The sequence below is a fragment of the Lytechinus variegatus genome, chromosome 17, assembly GCF_018143015.1.
Source record: "Lytechinus variegatus isolate NC3 chromosome 17, Lvar_3.0, whole genome shotgun sequence".
Classification (NCBI taxonomy): Eukaryota; Metazoa; Echinodermata; class Echinoidea; order Temnopleuroida; family Toxopneustidae; genus Lytechinus; species Lytechinus variegatus.
In genome coordinates this window covers 9533228-9560127 of record NC_054756.1, presented here as the reverse complement: position 1 = coordinate 9560127, position 26900 = coordinate 9533228, and the positions used below count along the sequence as shown (strand labels likewise).

The following is a 26900-nucleotide window of genomic DNA, read 5'->3' as shown; positions in this document are numbered from 1 at the left end:
ATGCATCATAGCGAGAAAATATTTTGAAAAAGCATGTATAATACATGTTGACGTTGCTGGCCGTCCATAGTTGCGATTGATCGGATCAATCGCAACCCCTTTGTAAGACGGGGCTCTGACATGTCTGATGAAATAAGTGAGTTTTGAGGGACGGTATAATAGTTTTGACTGTATTAATCATGACGTTTTGCTATCTAGTCTGTCCTCCAGATATGTTTTTTACAGGTCAAGCATTGATCTGGTTCAACAGCTCATCATGGGGACAAACACATTTTATTTTACTTCGAAAGGACACGGAGGCATGCAAACGCATTTTTTTTTCAAACTTACGTGTAGCATGATGCACGAATTCCTATTGGTTTTCATTGTGAAAAAAGTTAAAAGCCCCCATTTCAGTAAAGTATGGGGTCTGAGGGAAAGTTCCGATTCGTTACATCCAGAGCATTAGAAATATAAGGTCAGTAGCGCAACGTGACATGATAGGGTAAACTGCCTTTTGAGTGTAAAAGTGTAATGTCCGTAACACGTGGGACTGCCTATAAGTAACGACATACCGTGACAGCTGGTAACCCTTGAGTAGGTCCGGGTTCAACTGTTCCATTGATGTTACCAGGTTGAGGCTTCTTCCCCGGTAGCTGACATCGTAACACATCCGTCTCAAGATCATCCACATCACAGACACCATCAGGACCTATCAAAACTGTAACATCATCTTCCGTGCTGGCTAAGTTAAGGTTCATTCCCTAACAAAAAGGGAATAAAATATGTGAACAGCGGGTTGATGATCAACTTCTGTTATCTGTTGCTGATCAATTTCTAAAATAAACGCATTGAGTAATATGACGCACAGATAGATATACATAATGTAGTAGAAAAAAAAACGATTTTGGATCATAATATACAAATAATTATGTTTATCCAAGGTTGGTCTGGCAATTACTATTTTTTTTTCGTGTGAGGCGAAGCCCCAACATGCCCAATGGAAAAGTGGTCGCATTCACGTCACTGAGGGGACCATATAGTTTCACCAAGCCTCCGATCGAAGGCCGTGTATATTTGGTAAATTTTCGTCATCGGTATCATCATTAAATACAACAGATAGTAAATATTATAGAATGGGTGTCATGGATAGTACTGACGCATGGCCAGACATGCATCCGGTAAAATTGCAAAGTGCCATGCTTTCGGTACTTACTTATGCACAGGAAATTTACCGGATGCATGGCTAGACGTGCATCGATAATTACATACTAATTATGCATGTTGTAAAAAAAATAAAGTATTAGTCCTAAAATTTTACCACTCTATAAAACAAATGATACATAAGTTCGTTTGTGCATCGGTATGACTAGCGAGCATGCAATAACATTATGGTAACTAGTCTAAATCCAATCGGCTGCGCCTCGTGGGTTTTAACAGTTCCATAGTTACCTCATGCTTACAAAAGCTATCACACCTGTGTATCGTTTGTATAATAACAAATATAATAATTCCGGCCTTATATCGTCGGTCGCCCGTGCGTACGAGCAGGAAGAAGTCAAATGTCTCGTATTTTTCATAATGTATCTTAGCTAGAAAAATACGCGATCTCCGGTCTTCTGTCTTCGTTTTCCAGACACCCAAAAACAGCTTTGGAAAACGAAGACCGGGGACATGCGTAATGTCAAAGAACTTGGATGCGGGAAAGTTCTCATAAGAGGTCTCCCAGTTTAGAGCCATCGAAACTAATCTTTGGTGGAAAGAGCATTATTAGTGTCTTGTGAGCAGTGTGACTTCAATGGAGCAATGGGAAACTTGTTACAACTAAAAACAGTGGCCATTTTATTTGAAATTTGTAACGATCTATTGATATGAGCTTATATATACATGTATTATAGATTTGATAATTCTCAAGAAGGTCCGACTTACTTCGATCTCAAGTCGGCTGTTGCCGCTTTCATAGATTCTGTCTGATCCACCAAAGCTGTAATAGAGAGGGTCTGGGTAGTATTCAATGATGCCGCCGTCGATGATGTATCCATCAAAGTCAAAGGTCAGATTTGCCACTATTGCGTCATTTACTGCTCGCCTTCTTCTGTTAGGTGTGACATCATCAGGGAAACTTGGAGTAGGACAAATAAGAAGAGTATCCGTTCCATTGCACACCTGTGTGATTCAACCAAGCAACAACATACAAACTCCATAGAACTTGATTGATAACCGCAAGAAATTACAGTGATCTTGTGCAGTTGTTCACTACTTGGTCGCAATTGCCATAAACGGCCAATTTGAATTCTTATAGAAACATCAACAATTATGGCAACAACAAACACAAATGTCAAGGAATAGAGTCATTCAACGAAAGGTGGATATACCGCGAGAAAACAAGAGCTTGGAGAAGTCTGAATTGTACAACAATACGAACGATTCTTTAGTTTTCCTTTTTACTTTATTTCTGGACTTTTATTGGGAGTTAAGACATGTAGATCACAGTGATTTCTCTCCAAGCACATGAGCTATGAAGCTTCACAAAATATTACCCCCCCCCACACACACACAAAATCTATGTTATGATTGTTTGCGTAATATACCTCGGATCTGGTGGCATTCGTCGTGAGTGAAGTAACGAAAACTCTAGGATCTTGAATCAGATCAAATCTTTCTCCCGTTACTTCGATATCAATGCCTCCTCTGTATCAAACCAAAGGAGAGAGCAGGATAGAAAAAAAACTAAATGCACATGTCATCTACTAATCTTCAATTAAGTAGTGATGCTTAATAAAATGATTTATCTTCATACTCATCATTTTAGATTATGTGAACGAGATGTTTATATTGGGAAAAGGACCAATACTTACAAGTCAGAGTATTTCAACTCTTCAGCTGTTACTCGCCGTAAATTGTATTTAGATAATTTCTGCTTTATCTGTATAAGCACATGCATATTTGCAAAAAGGAAACTTAAATCAGTGAAATGAAAATATTAAGAAATCCCAATGTCTTCATTTTTTGTATTAACGAAATTAACGGATTTTTTTTATTATAATCATTATTGGGAAAATATATATAAAAAAGACCACTAAATATATACTTACGACAGAATGGATTTGGGCGTGCCTATATCAGTTATTACCGGGTTTACTTTGTAGGTAAAGCTGTATTCCCGAAACACTCTTTCAACTCCATCAAATGACATGATCAATCTGACATGAGAGGTTTCTCCAGTAATGGTTATGCCGCTTGTAATACAAGTCATCGTCGAATTTTCGAACATCCTGAAAGATGGGAGCAAATCGGTTACTTGCTCAAAAGTGAAAGTCGTAAAAAATTGCATTGTTTTAATGGTAAGAGGTACATGTATGGGTTATTGGATTTCCATGATAGTTTTAACTTCACTGTCCAAGAAAGCAACTTTGTTGAGCGAGTGATGTCACCCGGGGGCTACTAACATTGACGAGTGGATACCATGCGCGTAACGATAGGGCACGTTACGTACCTAACGTGATGAGGGTGTCAAAAACACAAAAATAATGAAAAAGTGGTATCTATTTCGCTAGGAATATTACGCGTTTAGGGTGGAATTTGCAGGGAAGATAAAACAAAATTACAATGTTTTGTAAAGGATGTCCTTTTTGCCTCAACACTCCGTGTTTAGAGTCCGATTTGCGCGAGGTGTAGAAGGTGGGGTCGTACTAAACCAAATAAGGTAAAGCCGACGACCGAAGGACCCGTAACGATAAAATATTTGTGTACTTGTTTAGGGGTTCATTTCAGGGAATATTTTCCAAGAGTATCGTTTTGTTTCAAATACTTGTAAAGGGTAGGATTTCACACGCCAATACTTGTTAAGGGGTGCATTTTCAGAATATGGAAATTACGTGTTTAGGGTGCTTTTCGAGACCCCATGGTCGCGCATGGTATCCACTCGTGAATGGAAGTGGCCCCCGGGTGATGTCATCAGTTCCTCATTTGCATACCGACCGAGATGTGCATATAACTGTTTTGTGAAATGAAGCAAAACTTAAAAATGCCAAAACTTTTTTATTATTTTACATCCGATTTTGATGAAGTTTTCAATGTTATGCTTGTTGAATTTTTCTCTTTTTATTCAAATCAAGTTTTTGTTGAGGTGGACTTGTCCTTTTACGAGGGAATGTGTTTGAGCGTGTGTGTATATTTGAGGGTGAGTGCGTGTGATAAAAAAGAAAAGCGGAGACAAAAACTAACCTTCCGAACTTCAGTTTCGCATTTCTTTATTTCATACAGTGCCTGTATTTCAATCTCACGCATTGTTTTGTCATAATATTTGAGATTTGACACTCACAATTCGTTGCATTGTGCTGCTCCGAATCTAGCTTCGATGACTCTTCCTGTGTTCAGGTCCATTCCTGTTATGGTGACCCGTGTCCCTCCCGCTGCCTGTCCCTCAGTAGGGTTAAACCCTGAGATCACGGGATCCTGCAAAAAAAATATAAGTGAAGGTTTATCTATCAATCGATTGCGAACAGAAACAAACAACCCAAAATGGGCGTCAACAACTATGTTGGAGCAGTAGGACATGTAGAAGATGACCGACGTGTTGTTACATCGTTATGCGCAGTTAAATATATAGACTAGTTATTCCATAGTGGCGTCCCATAATATTATCCCTTATTAATTTGGCTTCTTTTTTAATGAGCATAAATGGCGTTTCCTTAATTCATTGAGAAAATTTGCATGGCACCCAAGTTAAAGAATGTAGACCTATCAGGCAATAAAGAAAATGAACATTATAAGTTTAAAGTATTGTGTGTTTGAAACAAACAGAAATCTTTATCATCAAAAGTTGATTTAAATTCAACTAGATTCATAGTATTCCAATTTGATGATAAAGATTCGATGGAACTACAAAAGAAACATTAAATTAATGTTTCTTTTTTAAGCTCCATCGAATTGTTTTTGATAACAACTGCCCAACATGTGAATTCGTAAACAAAATGATAGATTTTCTAACAAAATTCACCAAAGTGTTTAGTATGCTTAGCATTATGAATAAATGATTAGAGTTCCTTTGAATGCACTAACCCTGTAGTGGAACTGTTCACTACTGTTTCCGGTTCTAGACCTCTCACCAGACCATATCTTAATCGCGATGTGTCCTGATGTTACCGCGGGGGATAATCCAGTTAGGCAACTTACACTGAAAAGAGAGACGGTGTGTCATTTAATAACTTATTTACAGATGAGAAACTAATATGTGTACTTAGACAAATAATATTGTATATATTCTCTTGTACTATGTTTAATGAATCATGAATCAGTGAAAGAATTAGAGATGACAAGCACAATGGCAATTAACCAATGACGTGCACAAATAAATTACTGAATGACGTATGATGCATACTAAAAATTACCACGTGTACCACAAAGACTGTAGGAAGACGAAATACAAATTCAAAGGACAAGTCCACCCCAACAAACACTTGATTTGAATAAAAAGAGAAAAATTCAACAAGCATAACGCTAAAAATTTCATCAAAATCGGATGTTAAATAAGAAAGTTATGGAATTTAAAGTTTCGCTTCATTTCACAAAACAGTTATATGCACATCTCGGTCAGTATGCAAATGAGGAACTGATGACATCACTCACTCACTATTTCTTTTGTATTTTATTATATGAAATATGAAATATTTTTATTTTCTTGTCATTGTCATGTAAAAGTTTCATTCCTCCCTGAACACGTGGAATTCCATTATTTTAACATTTTGTGCTTCTGGCAAGGAGGTCCTAATCGTCAAATTCGTAAAAATTGAAATATTGTATAAATTAAACAATAAAAAAATGAGATAGTGAATGACATCACCGACTCTCTCATTTGGATGTTACTGGCTCGTTCATATAACTATTATGTTAAAAATAAGCCAAACTTAGAAATGTCATAACTTTCATATTTTACATCCGATTTTGATGAAATTTTCAGCATTGTGCTTGTCTGATTTTCCTCTATTGATTCAAATCAACATTTTTCTGAGGTGGACTTGACCTTTAAGGTGCATACCTGGTATCTTCAACAAATAATTCTTAGCTATGTTCTTGGAGTATGATGTAATAAACATATCACAAAATAATTATGATTATTTAATATCTTTACATTTTACATCGCTTTTTATTTGTCTGCAATATTAAATATTTATTCATGGCCCTGCAAGAGCCTTGCAGTCCCCTTTCCCGATACCACACCGTTACCTCTGCCCTGGCTGATAGTAGGAATCCATGTCAGTCAGGCTACACACCAAGTCTCCTATAGTAACCTCTAGAACATCAATAAATGACACTCCTAGGTCGGTTCCGATGATTTCCAATCTTGTACTGCCATTAATTGGACCTGATATGGGATAAAACTAAAGAAAAGAAAGATTAGTTTTGGTATTTTGGCCTTTCACATGTATTAAAAAGATCATTGATAATTCGTAAATATAATTAAAATCAAAGGCATAGACCTTAGCCATATTAGTCAAAAAGTAATGGTTATCACTTGACTATGTATCAGTTCTTTACAATTTTGCTCTGGAAAACAAATGATAAAATCATAATATAATAAAAATGTATATCATTTCTGCTTGCCGATATCAAATATTGTTAAATACAACAAGAAGATACTCTAAAGACACCCTGTCAAATTCAGAGAAGCTTCTTACCCCAACACAATCTTGCAAACCGCTTTTAATAAAATCATCGCAGTAATCGTAAGCAAAACATTGGGGACTGCAGGAAAGCTGCAATGAAAAAAGCACATAGCATCCCGGGATAGCATCCTAGCTTACAGCGGGAATTCTGGTATAAAAGACGCGATGCAGACTATTGACGAGTTGACTCTATACTTTAAAAAAACCTTGAAGTATAAAATCATCTTACTCCAGTTATAACTGGTGCTGAACAAAGAATGGTCTCATTCTGATTGACAAATCGATTGCTCTGACAAACATCACTCTCAATTACATTACAGTCATTCCCACACCAACCGCAGTTTAAGAACGAAGGTGTTGCTTCCGGAGATAGACACCGGCTGCAGCTTCCACCGTTGGCAGGACACTTGTACAGAGTCACTACAAGGCAAAAGAAGTTTGTTCGTATTACAAGATATTTCAGCAATCCGAAATACAAGCCCCTCACATTTTACGTAGGAATTTTTCAAAAATTGGTACACCACATCTTTAAACATTGCGGGCAATTTATTCTCATCAAAATTACAATAAGATAATGAATCGTAGTTACTTTGTTATGCTGATAATAAATAATTCAATACTTTAGGTGTTGAGCACGGAAGTTGAAATTTTACTATTACTTTTACTATTGTGCCTAAAGTTACTACACATAAAATAACTTAATTAATACGTTAATGTTTTAAGAAGTTTCAAATTAGAATATAAAGAAAAAATACTGCAGATACTTTTTGTCATACCATACGCATCATTTGGGTCATCTATATAGTGTTGGTCATTCCACTGAACGGAGACGCTCACATTGTTCTGAAGGATGTCGTCAGCATACATGTACTGTAAAAAATATTAATACTTAAAATAAAGATCTAGGCTAGGCTCAGCGCTTCTCAACCGGTGGGCCGCGAAGCTCTCTCAGGTGGTCGCGAGAAGCTCCAGAGGAGAACAGGGGAAAATTATTGTACAACTGAATGTCCGAAATTGTATGTTTGATCGGTTTCCGTGGGTCAAACAAAGCTAAACGACAGGCACGCCTATAGGTAGCATGTTGTGATATACATCCACATTGGATGGTTTCGATCTAGCTTTGATGTGAACCTCAGGCCTCATGTAAGCAAATCGTGTATGAAATCCATTATCGCCCATTCACCGGACCTTTGCAAATGCATTTATATCTCAAATTGATTGTTTCGAATATGCTTCGAAACATAATTTCATCAAAATGGACATTGTTCGAAAGCGATATGGTGAGGGCCGGGAACAAATCTATAGTTGAAAAGTCTCAGAAAGCAACTATAAGAAAATGTGACCATGAATACATTAAATTTGAATTTATCATAACTGCGCAGTGATGCAAAACCAAAAGCAATGTGTGTCGAATGTGCTTAAGTTTTTGTCAATGAAGGTGCTTAAACCGTCAGAGTTTCAGAGACACATAAACATAAAACATCCGACAGGAAAGCCAAAAGAGTGTTTTGAGAGAAAAGGGCTGAATTTTCTTCACAGCAGCGGCAGAACACTTGTGTACAGATGGAGGGGGGTGGCGGCTGTTGGCCTCAAATACGTCATGACCAAAAAAACAAAAAGAGAAATGGAAAGAAAAGAAAATTGATAAGGGTGAAATATGATATTATTTTTTTCAATATTAAGTCAAAATCTATCACAAATCTGGATTTTGCAAAAAGAATGTCGAAATATTTGCTTGCTCGCCATGCTCGCCCGCATCATTTTATGAATTGTACGCGATAAGCCATATCAAGCCCCCTCATTTTTTTGCTAATTACGCCACTGCAGCAAGAGATCATAAATTTATGCACTAATATGCTCTTTATAATAATTGCCGAGACAATCTTAGATTCGAAACAAGTAGTCGAAAAAAATGTGACAGTCAAAAGTGGTTCTCGAGTAAAAATAGGTTGAGAAAAACTGCCCGCCAGAGTATACTTCATCTATTTGAATATTTAGTATTTGCTTCACAAGAGGGTTTGGAGATGGATATAGGGAAATGCTCGTATATAATCTAATTTCTTGTTAGCGCATTCCGTTTGGTCTTGTTAAGCCTCCCCATTGTCCATATAAATGATGTTAACTGTCATTGGGAATGGCATGGAGCTACTTATTGTTAGTAACTCTATGGAAATAAAGTCAAAAGTACTTCGTGTACGTGTACTGACCTCACTGTTGTATTAAAGAGATGTGTTAATCGACAGTGGACGTGGGCGAGATATAAGTGTTTATTGATAAAGTAAAGCTATATAGGAGTGTCAATGTTCGCATAGGAATAGCTCGACGAGAATGCGGTTGAGAATTATAGGTTTACTGAGCGTTTCTGTGATTTGAATTTGTCAAAGATACGGAAAATACTGTTCCTGGAGCAAAGTACATACTATCACTAAATTTAGAATGTAAAGCATGAATGTGCGCTTTAGATATTAAAAAAAGTGTAGATGTACATCGACAGGTATGAATCTATTAAATATTAAGAAAGTAATTTAATACCTTTTGTTAGTAAATTATAGAATATATGTATTTGGCAGGATAATGACGCTACACGATATGACTTGAATACTTTAAAAAAGTAATGTTCACCTCTTTAGCCCCACACAGAACATAACTTTCATTGACGAATGCAGTTTCTACTCGTGTCTCATCTCCATCAATTAGAAGAATACAGTCGAATGACTGGATCTGTGCATATTGAATGAAAAAAAGATAATCAAATACACGTTTTGTCATCGACAATATTATAACAATAAGATTCTTATCGAGAGCAAAGGTTCGATACGTTCAATACTTCATAATAACAATGATACGGATGATAAATTGATTATGGTTTTGTTAAATCACTGTGATTTAAAATATGCATGCTAATAGCCGTGTCCGTATAATATTAGGTATATAGGCCTATTTGTAGAATCATTTGTGGCTATGCAGTCAAATAAAATCTAGCATTCAGAGAAACTACACTCTAAAAACAAGAAATGTTAACTTAACATTTGAAAGGTTGGAGGAGTGACAACATTTTCTTAATGTTGAATTTACCACTTTAAATGGTTCTACCCAACACTTAAATGTTGGATTCAGCTTTAGACAAGGTTGGATGTAACATTTGGAAAAGGCTGTCACTCCACCAACCTTTCAAATGTTGATTTAACATTCGAATTTTTAGAGTGTAAGTGTGGCAGCAACAACAGCCGCATCAGCAATATTAACTGCAGTAGAAGTAACTATTGGTAGTCTAGACAATGAAGAGTACTAGAGCAGCAACATCAGCAGCGCCAGGAACCGGCAGTAGGCCCTCGCCTTGTAGCAGTATCAGTAGTAAGCAGATATAATAATGGGGGTATGGTAAGATACACTTTAAAAACTGGAAGGGTGGAAAGGGTAAATCATGCAAATGGCTGAAAAGTGACAGCGTTCTTGATATGGATGGGCAACGCTGTCTCGTCACTTCTCAACCCTTTTCCATCCTCTTCGCCTATTCTTTTTGCTTTTGAGGTGTATTGCAATGAGTAACAGTGGGCCAAATGTCGTGAATGCAAGGTTAAATGTGAACTTCCAAGTTACAACTGACATTACATCATATCAGTACCTTTGTTTGATCTGTAGGAATATTTCTTGCCACAAATGAGAAACTTGAAGGAATATTCACTGGTATGAAGAAGGTTTCCGATGTACCAACCAGCTGAGGACAGTAAATCTGTCCTTTGTCTCCAGAGCCTATGGGATTCTAAATGTAGGAAATTCAACGGGTATAATCAGTTATGTGTTTTTATAACATTTCTAAACCAATGTTAAATGGAGAGCTTTAAATGTTTTCAATCAGTTATGTGTTTCTTATGACATTCCTTAACCAAATTTAAATGGAGAGTTATATATAATTTTAAATATGTTAAATCATAAGGGTAATGCTGGTAATGATAATGTTCTTGACATGAATTAATTGAACATTACTACATATAATAGATGCTTTGGTAGTAGTCGTAGAAGTAGCCAAGTATTATTATTGTAAGCGCGTAATATTACTACTAATAACACCACCAAGCAAACATAGTCAATGATAGTAGAATATTTATCATAAGGAATTATGATACAATGATGATTAACAATAATAATGAAGATGATGATTAGTTATGCCAATATAATAATGATGAGGGTAACTAACATATCAAAGATGGTGACATGATACACACATTTACAACGCTGAAAAGCATGAATCAAATAGGGTACATCTATGTTTTGAGTTTTGAAATCAATTTGCCTGAAAGAACTTTAATAACACCAAAAATCAAAAGATAAATCTTGAGTTATTCTCACTAAATAATGCTATTAAAATTCTCATTAAGAATGAACATTAGTTTTAGGTAGGAGAAGAAACAAATATTAGATTATTTTCATTCAGCGATTTGAAAAAAAGTATGTTTTACTAATTTTCAAATATTTACAAACATTATGTTTCATTCAGCAATTAGCTGAGGTACTACATTAACCCTCTTTCAATACAAAAGACTAAATAAATCACGTATTAAGGGGTCAAAGGTGAAAAGCGTTAAGGTAGGCCTATGCTTTCACTGATGAAATGCTTACATTTTCTCCAATCACCACTGTTTCACCGTCCTGGCATGAGCTGCTAACATGCGTACACATGTTGTCATAAACACACCAGTCACATGGCCATGCACTTGAGACGCAGGACGAACAACTGAAAGAGAAAACTCAGTTACATTCCTTTTAATACTACAGTAAAATTGACATTTTTTAAAAAGGCATTATATTATTTTATACCGGTCTGGTGTGTGTTTCATGAAGCTGTAATGTTCCTAAGATACGAATGACTTTACGCACAACTGGTGATCCTTTCTTGCACTATGCGATATCCCTGTGTAATTGAGCTATGGCCTAAGAACATTTTACAGTCGTGCGTAAAGCCGTTCGTAACTTTACGAACAGCTTTATGAAACATCCACCAGGATCCATTGGCGGATCCAGCTTTTGTCAATAGGGGGTTGGGTGTTTTTTTTTCCACCCACATTTCACCGATCGGCGGGGAAGTCCTAACAGTCACTGTAATCTTACCTGTATTCTTATAGAACAACAAAGAACATCATGAATATGTAATAATCTCATAAGCCCCATTTTAAGTAGAGCGAAAGCGAAGCGCGAGCATTTTTTTTTTAATTTCATTTGGTCCTGAAAATTTAACTTTCAAAGCAATATTTGTAATCTTGATCAAAATGCGTATGTAACTATATAATTACTGCGAGCGCAAAACGCAAGCATAAATTCTTAATATACTGTTTGCAGTTAGCCATGAAAACAATACATATTTCAGCAATTCAATAATGCGAGCACGAAGCATGAGCTGAAAATATTTGACATTCCGACCTCAAATATGCACATTCTGAGCACTTTCTTAAATCATGAAGGGAATGTAACTGATTGATGCGAGCACGAAGCGCTGACGAAAAAAATAGATCTCAGACCTAAAAAAGGACACTTTATTAATGTTCTCTAAATCATGAAAAAGATAGTTATCTACCTACATTAATAACGCGAGCGCGAAGCCCCAGCAGAAAAAATTTAATATTCTGATATGAAAGCGGATCATTTAAGCACGTTTTGAATTAAGTAAAACTTACGTATCTCAATAAACATGGCTACGCATATTTTAGATTGATAACTAGATCCCGATCAGTAAAAGGGTCAATTTAAGAATTATTTCAAGCACTGTAGACAAAAGTAATCATAAACGTAATTAGAGAGCCATTGTAAATGCAAGAATGAAATATGAATAAATATAATGTGGATATGGGTGGGTTTGCGTGAGGGTGTTTGTGTGGGTGTTCCGATTAGTCTGTTTAAGCATTAGAATGATTATGCTAGATATGATCAGGCCTGGATATAATAATAAATCTACGTTCAATAGTTAAGATATTCCTCGAAGCTTGGACTGGCAACAGTCTCACAAAATTACCATCCTACATATCAATAAACGTTGGAAAAACGATGGGGCGGGGGCCTAATACCAATTTATGATCTGAAACATTTACTCGTTCATTTATTGATGTTAAAGTCCACACCATGTTACATTTTCTTTTTCTTTTGCTGTGGAGAGAGATCTGAAACTCATTTCAATTTGTATTTTAAGTCAACAATCAAAACAAATTTGATCAATAGACGTGTGTATAAGTATACTAGAGACTTGTCTCGAGATCAGTTGAGTCATATAGGAGCGACTTAAACAGCTGAATATTCATCCGAAAGAAAATACTATGATTATATATCTGTACCGTCAATGGTGAAAGTGTCTTGCTTGATAACTTTCCCTGCACAACTTCTTTAAAAATATAATCGCGACTACATTTCCTTTTAATAAATCAAACATAATATGTAACCTGTGGAATGTGTTATTACTGTACGTATGATTATTAGCAAGAATGAGCTCAGAGAAATGTGAAGCATAGGGCCATTGTAACACCCTCTTTTTTTTACTGCAAATTAAGTGAGTTACTTGCAAGTTCTTATTCGTAAAGAAGTGGCAGATTCTTTAAGCAAACACACGATAGATGCCATAACTTATTAGTACATATCATTTCCAAGATGCTCCTGAAATTTATCTAAGCACATGGGGCATGGCAAAATTTATCACATAAAGAAAAAACAACGACAATATACATAGCCAATTAAAATGTGCAATTATTAGATTCATACAATATCATAAAGCGCTGTGTTAAGATATCCAGTGAAATTTGTAACATACGATTTATGGTGGGTGCAGTCAAAGAGGATAAAATCCGTGCTTATGAAGTAAACTGCGGTCTCCGTTGAGAAAATGGAAAGAGTCAAATTCTTATGGTCATCTGGTGGTTGAAACAGAATAAAACAAAACAAAGAGAATAAAAAATATCTTCCAAGGACGTTAATAACCTGGTTAGTGAGAAAGATTTTTTTCCAGTATATTGCCAATGGACCCTCATTCGAAAGTTGCAACCAAATGGGTGATTTTTAGATGCTTAAAATACAAATGTTTAGTTAAGATTACAGTCATTAATCTGGGGGAAAAGACTGAGGTTTTCGAGTTTTCGATATGTAATAATGGCAAAGCCATAAGAGCCTCGATGAGACTAAAACATTTCGCCTCACCTTCATCAGGGATTGTGGGCAATTCGTCCACAGGAGGACTTGTACACATTACTGTATCAGGCGTTGTAACAGCATTCACCACGTAAGTGTCGAAGGCACACAGGTATTGGTGGTTGTCTTTCAGGGTTGGAAGCTGCTGTACAGTAATGTTGATCTAGAGTCAGTAAAGAGAAAGGATAACCTTTGATTGCGAATTGTTTTAGATAACTGAATGGAATTTTGTTACCTATTGATGACGAAATAAAAATATCTTTCGATTTTGTTGTAAGAGCGAACTTTTCAATGTTTCAGAATTTTCATAATTGTTTCAGAATTAAACCTAGGAATGCATTTTATTGAAAACAATGAGTTATTCATTATTATTTTGTTTATCGAACACATTTATAAGGCCAATAATCAGTAGGCCCAGATGAGAGTCACTTGTCTTACAAGTTGAACAAGGTATATTTAGTGCACTGAGCTCGTTCCAAATGAATAGTTTAGTAGGCCTACAGCTTAGGTTTCTACTGCAGATTCTAAACAAATTTCCAAAATTTCTGGTAACATGCCGTGTGTCTTTCCACCTTAATGTTTATAGTTAATTTAAGTATTCAACAGTATTTTCACGGTTAAATCGGGTCTTTTGTTTCACGTTATTTTCGATGTAAAATCTGGCTGGATTTTTTTTACTGTAAATGTCCCTTAAGGTTTACAGAAAGCGTCTGTTAAAAAGAAATTGCCATAGCGCCTCACTAGCATGACTAGAAAACTTTAAGGCCATGGTCGAACTTGAGAACACCCAAAAACATTTTACTCCAAAAACTTCTTGTCTACGAACACCACATACCTCTTGTTCTGTAATTTGATAAGATAGTTTATGATCAGGCTGGACATCTGAGATGGATACACATTGAATGACATTGTAAGACAGCCACCGGGTAGATTCATCAGGGGAAGGACATTCCTCGTATCGGGTACACCTTTCGGTGGAAAGGATATAGGTGAAAGTGCATTATGAAGCATATCAATTATTCGAGGACGATAGAAATATCGGGGAACATTTAATTTTGGACCTAAAAAGGCATTTGATAAAGTTCATAGACATTTCCTTTATAAGGCCCTTGCAAATTGCAATATTGTTTAAAAAAAGTCATTATTTATGCAAAAGCTTAATATGCTGATACACCATGTACACAGAGTTGTAACATGATTTTAAATTGGCAGTAAGTTTATTTCCCTCTAACTAGACGAGTGAGAAAAGACTGTCTCTGCCATGTTATTATTATTGGTTGTAATATTTCTTATAATCTATTGATTTGAATACATATGACATCCTTTAAGGTATTAGTTTGAAGGATAATGGAAACAGTTCAGTTGAGGTCAAGATAAGTCGCAAGATATTCGCCAATGACATTACAGTATTTTCTAGCTAATAAACTGTCCTTTGAAAATGTAAATGTAATGTTGCTGGACCATCGTTAAATATCTCAGAAAAAAATAAGGTTTAATTTGTGAAACTGTTATCAATAACAAAAAAAATATCAACGGGAAAACATATCCATAAGGTGTGAATTTCAGTAAAAATATGTTTAATGCTAACACAAAACTTGGAATGAAAAGGTGGGGGAACAAGAAAACCAAGTATTATTGTGAAAATTCATATATTCAAACTTTTCGGAACAATTATTAAAGTAACAATTATTAAAATCCTTCTTTTTCTGCTAATTCTTTAGATAGAACATTACCTATTTAACGACTGTTTTTCCCATGCTTGGTCATATTGATAAAAAAGTAAAAAAAAAATATATTCCATTTTACATGGAAAGGGCAAAAATAATATAAACAAGAAAAACAATAATTGTTAAAACTGAAAAAGGAAGAATAAATATGCATACTTTGTCTTACAATGTAACTGTCTAAAACTTTTTGGCTAAAAAAAATCTAAAAAAAAAAACGTACTGTTCGATATAAATTTTTTCCTTAACTACAAAAGTATTACTTTGGACTGAATTCACTTGTTCTTAAAATGTCTTCTGAAGGTTGAATACCAAATGCCTGAGATTGTTCAACTTTTTTTCATTTTATTTCGTCAAAGTATAACGGCTTGGAAATTGTGAAATTACATTTTTTTATAATACAGGCAAAGATCATTAGGCAGCAGTTGTCATGGGGTAATTAACATTCTGTATATGAATGAGTGTTTTTTGTGAAAGCATTAGGTATGCTCAGACATTGTTACTGGAAATATTGTGGATAACGATAGACCATTGGTTATACTGTGTGTTCATGCTAAGTTAAAGAAGAAATATATACTTATGTGAATCGAAATTAATCTGGAGTGGTATACTTTAAAAATGAAAAAAAAACAACATTTTGGTCAAAGATAAATATTGCTCAAATTATTTAACTGTTGGCTACTTCCAATTAAAGGACCGTTATCATTTCTAAACTTTCTAAAATATTTAACAATTATTTACTGGATAAAATAATAATTATAATAATGTAGAACAATATTGGCCACTCTATTTTAAAGAAAATTTGATTGTAACAATATTTAGAAATAAAACGTTACTTATATTGAAGAGTTTTGTTCAGCTGAATTCACCTTTAAATTTTTGATAAACTTTTGATGTCAAATGGATATCTGTTTCGATTCATTTGAAAAAAATCTCCTCTTATTTTCATGTGTTATTGTTATCATTTATCATAAGATTGTCATTATTATAGACTCTTCGGGTTAAATTCAGTGAATATTTGTTAACTTTAATATTAAAATTGTTGATATAAAAATATGAAGCCATTAGACACGGAGATAGTGGACACAACATTACATCCTTATTAATGAATTACTTAATTAAGCTTCTCAGTCAATTTCTCAATAAAAAAAGGAAAATATTTTTTTAAAGAAATATTTGAAATATTCTTAGAAAAATAAGATGGAGAGCAAAGTGTGTGTTATGGAAAATTGCAAAATGAAGATCAAAATTAAAATGTGCTTACTATTCAATGGGTATCTAATATTCTCTCTTCTTATTCCTATAAAATGTACATATCTTATGTTAAATTTTATTGTATATTATGCTGGTCTTTGAATCATTGCACATTGACGATGTAAATAAGAACATTAAAAAAAGAGAGATACTAAATAAGTAGAAAAAAAGTATAATCGAAAAGAGGGGATATGGAATTTATTCAAGTCCAATGATTGTCATATAGGCCAATGTCAATTTTTGATGGGGGAGAAGGGTTAAGAATGTAAATATACTGCAAATTTACCTTGCTTCTAGAGTACACCATCCACAGTAAGGATCTCCATCATTTCCACCATTCTCACCAATGCACTGCTCGCAGGTCTGGTACTGTCCACAGTTGACTATACCGATTGTAACAACCCGATTCTTCACATTATTGTAAAAGAAGAAAGCAATTTTTTATTGGGGTTCTTTTCATGAATAACAAGGGCATTTTCCAGAACTCATAATGGTAGATATACAAAATACTGTTTCATGTTGATAACACGCTGTGTCCGTCTCCATATCACAAAAAGAAATCGCCTCAAAGCTTTAGAAAAACAAACAAACAATATTACAATTTTCGTGTGATACCATAACTAAAAATTTAGCACGTTATTCGATTTTTTCCTAATGTTTTCTAAACCAAGTGCACTATAATGCTAGATTTTACTTTTTCACATGTGGACTGTTTGGTACATGAAATTAAAGTCTTATTTCCATTAACTTCAATCAAACCTTGTACAAGAAAATTATTACCTGCGTCGCGTTTCGGTCTGAACTTGTAGCAACTGTAAGTTGCTCTTTCGATTCATCGAGGAACACCTCTTGTAAGACAGATCCACCTCCGAGAGAGACATCTTCATACACGTACCCAAAAGAACTGTCCACTATGTTAATCTATTTTGACAAACACAGCAAGTGATAATCAGCCTTTTAACCTATCGAATATATTATGCCTACGTTGAAATACATGTATCCGACAATTAACGGTTTATAGAACATTCTTTATTTACAACGGCCAAATTAAGAAGGAAAAAGACGACCGCATAACCGACTTGTGTCGATGGCTCTAGTCTATTTACAAGGGGCTTCACAACTACTTCCACGTGATATTTTGAAACCGTTTTTAATGCATAATATCCGTCTATCTTGTTTCAATATTTATTATTTACACGAGAAGCTGAACGAATTTGTTGTTAAAAAGGTTGATGACACGTTAGAAAATTCTTTTGTCAGAGCAAATTAAAGATGACACGGTGCTGGTAAATTTGAGTTAAAAAAGAACTTTGATTAAACAGTCTTCATTTCTTAAATTTAATTTTCATGCAAACTCAAAAGCAAGGAATAAGAAGAAAATGAAGAACTTCTTGAAAATATTATAGAGCATTCATGTAAGATTAAACATCTTTGCTCATTCCCCCTGATCACCCTGCTCATCTGACCCATCGCAACACGACTGTTCTGCGCAAGGGTCTGCATGTAGTTTACACATTAAACAAACGATACGAAACTTCTACCAAATAACTTGTAAATACTAACAAATAAACCATTTGTATAACCAGCATATTCATAATTGTATATAAACTTAAGGGTATTTTCAAACAAAACCTTTCTGTAGTTTTCTTCTGTTAGAAATACGCAATAGGGAATATGATCGTTTCCTAAAATACCCCCCCCCCCCCCCAGAAAAATGGGCTTAATGGGTGTGCAGGTTGGTGTGTGTGCAAAATGTTTGTGTGTGTGTGAATGGGTCATGTGAATGTGTCATGGGTCAAACCACAGTAGGGGTGTTCTTATATTGCTCTCCCCTAACTTAAATTTTAAAAGGGATGTTGTTGTTACAGGTAAAGAAGGAAGATACATTATACTTAAAGCAGAAATCCAAGGGGTTAAATTTTTGTTGGGAAATGTTTATTTTCCTACAAGAGACAAAGTAGCATTGCAATGTGATCTTTTAAATGATCTAGATAAAAGTATTCATAAAGTTTTTGATTCGGATTATTCGATAATATTAGGAGGAGATTTTAACACTGTAATGGACGGGAGTATGGATTATAAAGGGCCAAACATATCAAACTCTAGGTTTAGTGCAGTTTTGAAAGAATTTTTGAATAAGTATGATTTAGAAGATATATGGAGAAAAAGGAATCCTAATGCTCGACAACTAACTTTTAGACAAAGGTCGCCGTTAGTCCAAAGTCGTTTAGATTATTGGTTTATATCATGCAGTTTAGAAAAATTAGTGAATAAGTGTGAAATCTTAGTATCAGTAACATCGGATCATTCGGGCATTATTCTACAATTTCGGAATTTGAAAGAAAAATTATGTTTATGGAAATTCGTACTGGAAATTTAATAATAGTCTTTGTATGGATAAAGATTTTATTAAAGAGATGTATGATATTATATCTGAATTGAAAAATGAATGGGCACCTAGGTTTTCGAATAAATTAGTCTTTTGGGATTTCTTAAAAATGAAAATGAGGGAATTCGCTATGAAATACTCTCGGGAAAAAGCAAAATTACGAAAACGCGAAATAGAAACAGTAGAGGCTGAAATCAAGATTTTAGAAAAGCAGATACTCGAAGGATCATCGGGATCTGTGATTGATACAATTAAATTGAAAAAAGATAAGTTAAATGAATTATATAATTTTTCTCGGCAAGGAATTAAAGTTCGCTCTAGAGCAGATTGGTTTGAGGAGGGGGAAAATAATATGAAGTACTTCGAACAACTGTTAAAAATAAATAAGAGGAAAAGTGTTATTAAAGAATTAGTCATTGAAAATGGAGAAATTATTAGGGACAAAAATAATATTTTAAAAGAAATAAAGATTTTCTATGAAAAATTATATTCTTTGAAAAATGAAAGTTATTATGATAACACTTTATTTTTTAACGAAGTCTTAAAGTTAAGTAAACAGAACAGAGAATTATGTGAAGGTAAAATAACAAAAGAAGAATGTTTTAAGGTGTTAAAAGAAATGAAATGGAATAAGTCACCTGGAAATGACGGTTTTACTGTAGAATTTTATGATACACTTTGGCCAGTGTTAGGGGATTTGTTGGTAGAAGTATTAAACGAAACATATATAAGAGGGGAATTAACAATTTCTCAAAAACAAGGGACTATCACATTGATAGAGAAGGAAGGAAAAGATGCTTTATATATTAAAAATTACAGACCCATTACGTTATTAAATGTTGACTACAAAATATTATCCAAGGTTTTGGCAGCAAGGATCAAACAGGTTTTAAACGAAATAATTCATTATGATCAGGTGGGATACATAAAAGATAGAAATTTTGGGGAAGCAGTTCGACTAATAGAAGATATATTATTTTACTCTAGACATTACTTGGAGCAAGGACAAGGATTTTTGATTGCGGTAGATTTTGAAAAAGCGTTTGACTCTGTTTCTCATCAATACTTATTGAAAGCACTCAATTTTTTTGGTTTTGGGGAGTCATTCTGTTCTTGGGTGAAAATACTATATAAGGATATAAGTAGTTGTGTTATGAATGGTGGGTATTCCACCGGTTACTTTAATGTAGAAAGAGGGGTCAGACAAGGTGACCCACTTTCGCCCTACTTGTTTTTTATTGCAATAGAATTGCTGGCACATGAAATAAGAAGGGACAAAATGATTAAAGGGATAAGTTTGGGGGAGCATGAAATGAGACAGGTCTTGTATGCCGATGATATGACAATTTTTTTGAAAGACATGGATTCAATAAAAAGGTTGCATTATATTTTTGAAGAATTTGAAAAAGTCAGTGGCTTAAAGGTAAATATGGACAAGACACATTTTATGTACATGGGTAAGGAAAATGGAAAAACAAATGACCCTGTATATGTATTTGGCAAATATGTTAGGGAAGTTAAAATTTTAGGAGTAATATTTTCAGTTGACTTTAGATTAAAAGATGATCTGAACTATAAAGAAATATTAAGTAAAATAAAAAAGCTTTTAGGTTGGTGGAAACAACGAGACTTGACTATTATGGGAAAAATACATTTATTGAAAACATATGCATTGACAAAGTTAAATTATGTTTCATCCATCCTTGTTGTCCCCTCATGGGTGTATATAGAAATCGAGAAATTATCATTTGATTTTATATGGGGAGGGAAAGATCGTATTAAAAGAAAAATTATGTATCAGAATTATAATTGTGGTGGGGTTAAAATGATAAATTTTGAAATATTTGTTAGAACGCAGCGTATAATGTGGGTAAAAAGACTTTTGTATGGAGAAAGAAATCTGGGGTGGAAGTTATTTTTTGATTATTCCCTAAGTTCAGTTGGAGGAAGGTTATTTTTCTATGTGATTATGAAATGAAAAAGATAAAAAGTAAGTTGAATATTCCATCTTATTATTTGGAAATGCTAGATGCTTGGCAAAAGATTGATAATTTAAGACATTTCAATGGTTCTAAAAATCCAATCATTTTTAATAATAAGAATATTTGTATAAAAAATAAAATGATATTTGATAAAGATTTATTAGAACGAGGGTTAATTAAGGTTGAACATATCATTGACAATGGACATGTTAAACCAGTCGCATATTTTTTGAACCTTGGTATAGGAGGTGATCTTTTGTTTATAATAGGTGAAATATATCATGCAATTCCAAGTGATTGGAGAAATGATTTAGGTTCGATACAATTTTGTGACATAGACTTAATTAATTATAATATAAACTTGCTTCTGTTGGGGAGGGAAATTAGCTTTAAGGAGGTATTATCAAGAAAAATATATGAATATTTTATTAAAGAATTGCAAAAGTCATATGATTTACAGATAAGAGATGGACAAAATAATTATAATTATACAGAGAAAGAAATTAGTGAATGTTTTTTTAGACCAAGAATAACATTATTAATTGGAAGACAGAGGGAATTTCAATTTAAGCTTCTGCATGGGGCAATTTACACTAAAGTTAATTTGTTTAGATTTGGATTTGTTGAAGATAATCTCTGTTCGTACTGTAAACTGGAAACGGAAACATATTCACATATATTTTTGTCTTGCTTAAAGGTCAAACTGATATGGGAAACTTTGATACAGCGATTTGAATTAGATGAAATAAAGGACTTGAATTGGCGGGATATATTTGTTGGTTTGTCAGGCAATACAAATAGAATAAAAAGTTGTAATACTATTATCTTTATGGTAAAATATATATTATTTATATTTAGAAAGGAGGGGGTTTTACCAACCATTGACGATATACATAAACTTATTTTAGAATATAAGCATCAAGAAAAGAAAATAGCTATTAAAATGGGGAAATTAGGGCGGCACTTGCAAAAATGGGAAACAGTAAAATTGTGACAAGGTTAAGTTGTAAGTCTTTATTTACTTTCAATATATGTAATGCTTCTCCCGTGAGCTTGTTATATTCAAAATTTTTCATCGCTTTTGTTTTGTACTTTTAAACATGATTTATTTATAATGAGTGTGAGCAGATCTTCTGGGCAGTGTTGTGTTGGGTGTGGGTGTGTGTGTTTGGGTGTGTTTTGGTGGGGGGGGGGGAAGTTTGGTCTTTAAGCATTTTTATAATAACTGATTTCATTGTAGATTTTTTTTAAAAGATATATATGACTCATGATTTTGTTAAGTTAATGGAAAAAAGTGAAAATATGAAGTGTAAAGTATTATATATGATTTGAAATGATAAATTGAAATGTTATGTTCATGAAATCAGAATAAAAACATTATTCAAACAAAAAAAAAGTGAAAGGGGCGGGAGGTAGTCCTGGGCACCGTCTTACAAAGAGTTATGATTGATCAAATCAATCGTAACTATGGAAAGCCAGCAATGTTAACATCTAAAATACATGTTTGTTAAAATATTTTCTACAAGTGATGCATTCATTATTTTCCTGACAATTCAGTATACTTCTCTTTGTGTTCAAAAGACATTGAGCAAATTGCATAAAGAAAAAAAATTACATTGATGGATTTCCATATACAGTACTTGAGATTGATTGGATCAATCGTAACTCTTTGTAAGACGGGGCCCTGGTGCACATACCTTATGTAGGCTTCCTTCTGTATCTCCTATGAATGCCACTGTGTGATGTCTTTCTACGGTGGTCACAATTGAGGTTGAAGTCACATAAGGGATAGTAATGGTGGGTGAGGCAGAAAGGGGATTCGTTGCACTGACATACTTGTACAGTACAAACCCGTCTTCAAATATACCCCTACACTGATACCAGTCCGGGAGTGGGCCAGGATACTGTCAGGTAAAAGTAGAAATTCATAATGCTTTTTGTGGGCAGGGAAAGACTACTTAGACTGCATGTATAAAAATGAATCTATTCAGCATAATCGATTTATGTCGTGTTGACCTGTAGGTATAAAACAAAGATCAATGTATCGTCAGGATCAAGTAAGGAAGAATGCATGACTACTTGCGTTCTTTTGGGGGTATGGAAAAAACACTTTTCAAATTGTACTAATTTTTCATTGCTTTATTATTGAAATGTATATTTTATAAACATGGGTGTAAGCGCGGAGGATTATCCATTGTTCATGGCAACACAGGAGATAATTCTCTGCGATGACGTACCTTTCTACCTCACATAGTAATGTAAAAAAAAACACACACATATCATTGATCAAACTTTATTTTTTGCCAAGCCAAAGCTGCGGATCGAATCGCAAAAATTGAGGTTTGAAGTCACATAAAGGGATAGTAGTGGTGGGTGAGGCAGAAAGGGGACTCGTTGCACTGACATACCTGTACAGTAAATACCCGTCTTCAAATATACCCCTACACTGATACCAATCCGGGGGTGCGTTAGGATACTGTCAGGTAAAAGTGGAAATCCATTTAATGCGTTTGGTGGGCAGGAAAAAGACTACTAAGATTATAATAGTGAATATATTCAGCAAAATCGATTTATGTCGTGTTGACGTGTACATGTTGGTATAACACAAAGCTTAATCTATTTTCAGGATCAGGTGAGGGAGAAGGCATGACTACCTGTGTGAGTAGTATAATGATAGACCTCATCCTATGACCTTTGACCCCATGAAATTCGACCTTTAACCCATGCCCTTTGACCCGACATTTGACCTGGTCAGCCATGACCTTTGACCACATGACCTTTAGCCACATGACCTTTGACCCAGTCAGCCATGACCTTTGACCCGACCTTTAGTCCGGTCAACATGACCCGGACAGCCATGACCCAAACGGCCATCACGCAGACTACCGGTCAGCCGGTGACGTCATCCCCGGGAATTCCCCTTCGGTTATTGCGCCATATTGCGCCACCGTTACGTAAGTCATAAATGACACAAAGCAGCGTCATAATATATGCACCGTGACGTCATTCAAGGGAATTCCCCCTTGGTTATTGCACCATATTGCGACACCGTGGCGTAAGTCTGTCACACGTAGCAGCGACATTGCATTTATATTATAGCAAATGACACGATGCGAGGCATCTATATTGTTTTATATTCAAAAAGTGAAATCCGACTCTCTCTACCTACCAGCAGGTATATCAAGTTATCGCGTCAAGGGGTCTATGTCGGTTTCATAATTATATGCGAAAAGTAAATTTTCACTCATGTTGTATATTCAATAGGCAATTTTAAACTTCCTTATCGCTATGGCTGGCGTTAACTTTCCATCTGCACTACCATCGTAAAGGATTACAAAATAGAAATGGTTCAACGAGAGGCGGGGGATTTTGCTGCCGGATCAAAATATACGCTGGAGGAATGATGGACGGAGGGTGTGAATAGGAGAAGAAAGAGGTAATGCATTATTTAAATCAATTTATTCTCTTTTTATTTTTTTTTTCTTTGTTTTTGCATTGTTTTTGTTTGTCTGTTTGTTGTTTTTTAATGAATGAAAGAGGGGGTAGTACATGTGTTGGGGATAATTCTCTTCATACTTAAGAAACAGAGCCGGTGATTATGTAGTGGTAATTTCCTTACGTCATGCATATTTAAGTATCAGATCGTCATATTCTATTTATGGTAACACGAAACGTGCAATACTTATTGGGGTCACGGGTTATCAATTTTAGTACCATGACGTATTACAATTATTGGTAATCCAACATGTGATTATAATCATGATAATAGTGACATCTCACGCTCTACTTATGCAGCAGACTTCCCCATCAATACCCTGTTTTTCATACTGTGTTGTTCATACTTCCATACTTTTCATAACTCACACGACCTACCCGGCTCTCTGACTCGCAAAAAGTAAACCAGTAGGTGACTCCTTTAGAGCAACTTCATTCATCCGCAGTACAGATAACATGAAACACTATACAGTCAAGGATGATTCTTTATTATTATTATCATTTATTCTATTTCATTTCAATGTAGATAGAATAAGAGGCATCAACAAAAGAATAAGAGGCAAAAGAATAAGAGGCATCAACAAAAGAATAAGAGGAATAAGAGGCATCAACAAAAGAAACCTTGGATGGATGCAAAGACCCTTGGCCTTGTGCAGGAGAAGCACAGACAGTATAGGAAACTGCGTGATATGCTAAAGGATGTTAATCGTACAAGATACAGTGGAAGGGATATTGATGAACAACGCCAATGTTACGCCCGTTCAAGTAATCAGGCCAGATGGGCATGTAGAAAAGCTGTTCATAATTTTGAGGGACGTATTGCATCTGGATCTAAACAATGCCCTAAAGCTTTTTGGTCCTATGTAAAATCCAAGACCACTGTCCGTGAGTCAGTTGCCAACATTGTCAAACCTGATGGGAGTACCACTACTTCAAACAAGGAAAAGGCTGAAGTTTTGCAGGATGTTTTCACATCAGTTTTTACTCAGGAGAATATGAATGACATGCCAGCTCCCCCTGTGGGTGTTTTTATTGCTCCGTTTGATGACATAGAGATATCTTCCAATGATGTATTCAATCTTCTGTGTAAACTGCAACCAAGTAAAGCTCCTGGGCCTGACCAAATCCATCCACGTGTACTCAAGGAATTAGCTGATGTACTTTGCTTTCCTATTTCCATTCTGTTTCAGAAAAGTGTAGGACAAGGAGTTTTGCCTGAAGATTGGAAGAGTGCTAATGTGACCCCTGTATTCAAAAAGGGTAGCAAATCAGATGGTAGGAACTACAGGCCTGTAAGTCTGACATGTGTTATTTGTAAGTTACTTGAAAGCTTGATAAAGACACAACTTATTCGTCATCTCCAGGAGAATGAGCTGCTCTCTGTTCATCAGCATGGTTTTATTGCTGGACGTTCTTGTACTACACAGTTTTTAGAAGTTTTGGATGAGTGGACCCGCATTTTGGATGATGGCGGTAGTATAGATGTAGTGTTCATGGATTTTATGAAAGCCTTTGACACTGTCCCCCATCACCGACTTCTTAGTAAACTACAAGCTCTTGGAGTCAAAGGGAAAATGCATGCATGGATTAGTGATTTCCTGCTTGGTAGACGTCAAAGGGTCGTTGTCAGTGGTCAACATTCCCACTGGTCAGAAGTTTGCAGTGGAATACCCCAGGGCAGTGTTCTCGGCCCCATTTTGTTTTTAATGTATGTTAATGATCTCCCAGATATAGTGCAGACTTCAGCCAAACTGTTTGCTGACGATACTAAGTTGTATGTTCGTTCTGATGTTCCAGGGGCCACCGGTAAATTGCAGGATGATTTGACTGAGCTTGAGGCCTGGACTGAGAAGTGGCAGCTACGTTTTCACCCAGATAAATGTACTGTGTTGAAGATTGGAAGAAGTAGTTCTGACTCTGAGTATCATATGACCAAAGGTTCACAATCGGTTGTTCTACGTGAATGTGAGAGTGAGAGAGATTTAGGAGTTCAGGTAGACTCACCGACAAAGTTTAATAAAAACAGGTAATACCAGGCGAGTAAAAGGAACGAGATGTGTGTTTAATAAAACGCTAGCGGCCAAGAGGCCGATCGCTAATCGAACAGGAATATCGATAACAGTCATAATCGATTAACAATATTTACAACAACAAAATGGCGTGGCTAATTTCCTTTTGTTTCTTTTCCCCATGAAATCACAATACTAGTAGTAAACCATTTAAAACGTACTTTAGAAATAAA

At 35.1% G+C, this 26900-nt stretch overlaps 1 protein-coding gene across 1 annotated transcript in view; it reads right to left on the bottom strand.

Annotated features, from left to right (window-relative positions):
• Positions 1 to 14738, bottom strand: part of LOC121430952 (plexin-B-like) — a 31646-nt gene extending 16908 nt beyond the window's left edge. Inside the window, exons 1-15 of the mRNA XM_041628388.1 lie at positions 14650 to 14738; positions 13824 to 13977; positions 13441 to 13540; positions 11268 to 11382; positions 10273 to 10410; positions 9270 to 9368; positions 7424 to 7517; positions 6877 to 7067; positions 6208 to 6362; positions 5044 to 5158; positions 4304 to 4437; positions 3075 to 3254; positions 2571 to 2670; positions 1909 to 2145; positions 555 to 743 (exon numbers count right to left, since the gene is read on the bottom strand). Of these exons, the coding sequence (XP_041484322.1) occupies positions 555 to 743; positions 1909 to 2145; positions 2571 to 2670; positions 3075 to 3254; positions 4304 to 4437; positions 5044 to 5158; positions 6208 to 6362; positions 6877 to 7067; positions 7424 to 7517; positions 9270 to 9368; positions 10273 to 10410; positions 11268 to 11382; positions 13441 to 13540; positions 13824 to 13872 (1896 nt within the window). The 5' untranslated portion in view covers positions 13873 to 13977; positions 14650 to 14738. The remainder of the gene's footprint in view (positions 1 to 554; positions 744 to 1908; positions 2146 to 2570; positions 2671 to 3074; positions 3255 to 4303; positions 4438 to 5043; positions 5159 to 6207; positions 6363 to 6876; positions 7068 to 7423; positions 7518 to 9269; positions 9369 to 10272; positions 10411 to 11267; positions 11383 to 13440; positions 13541 to 13823; positions 13978 to 14649) is intronic.
• Between the last annotated feature and the right edge of the window lie 12162 nt (positions 14739 to 26900).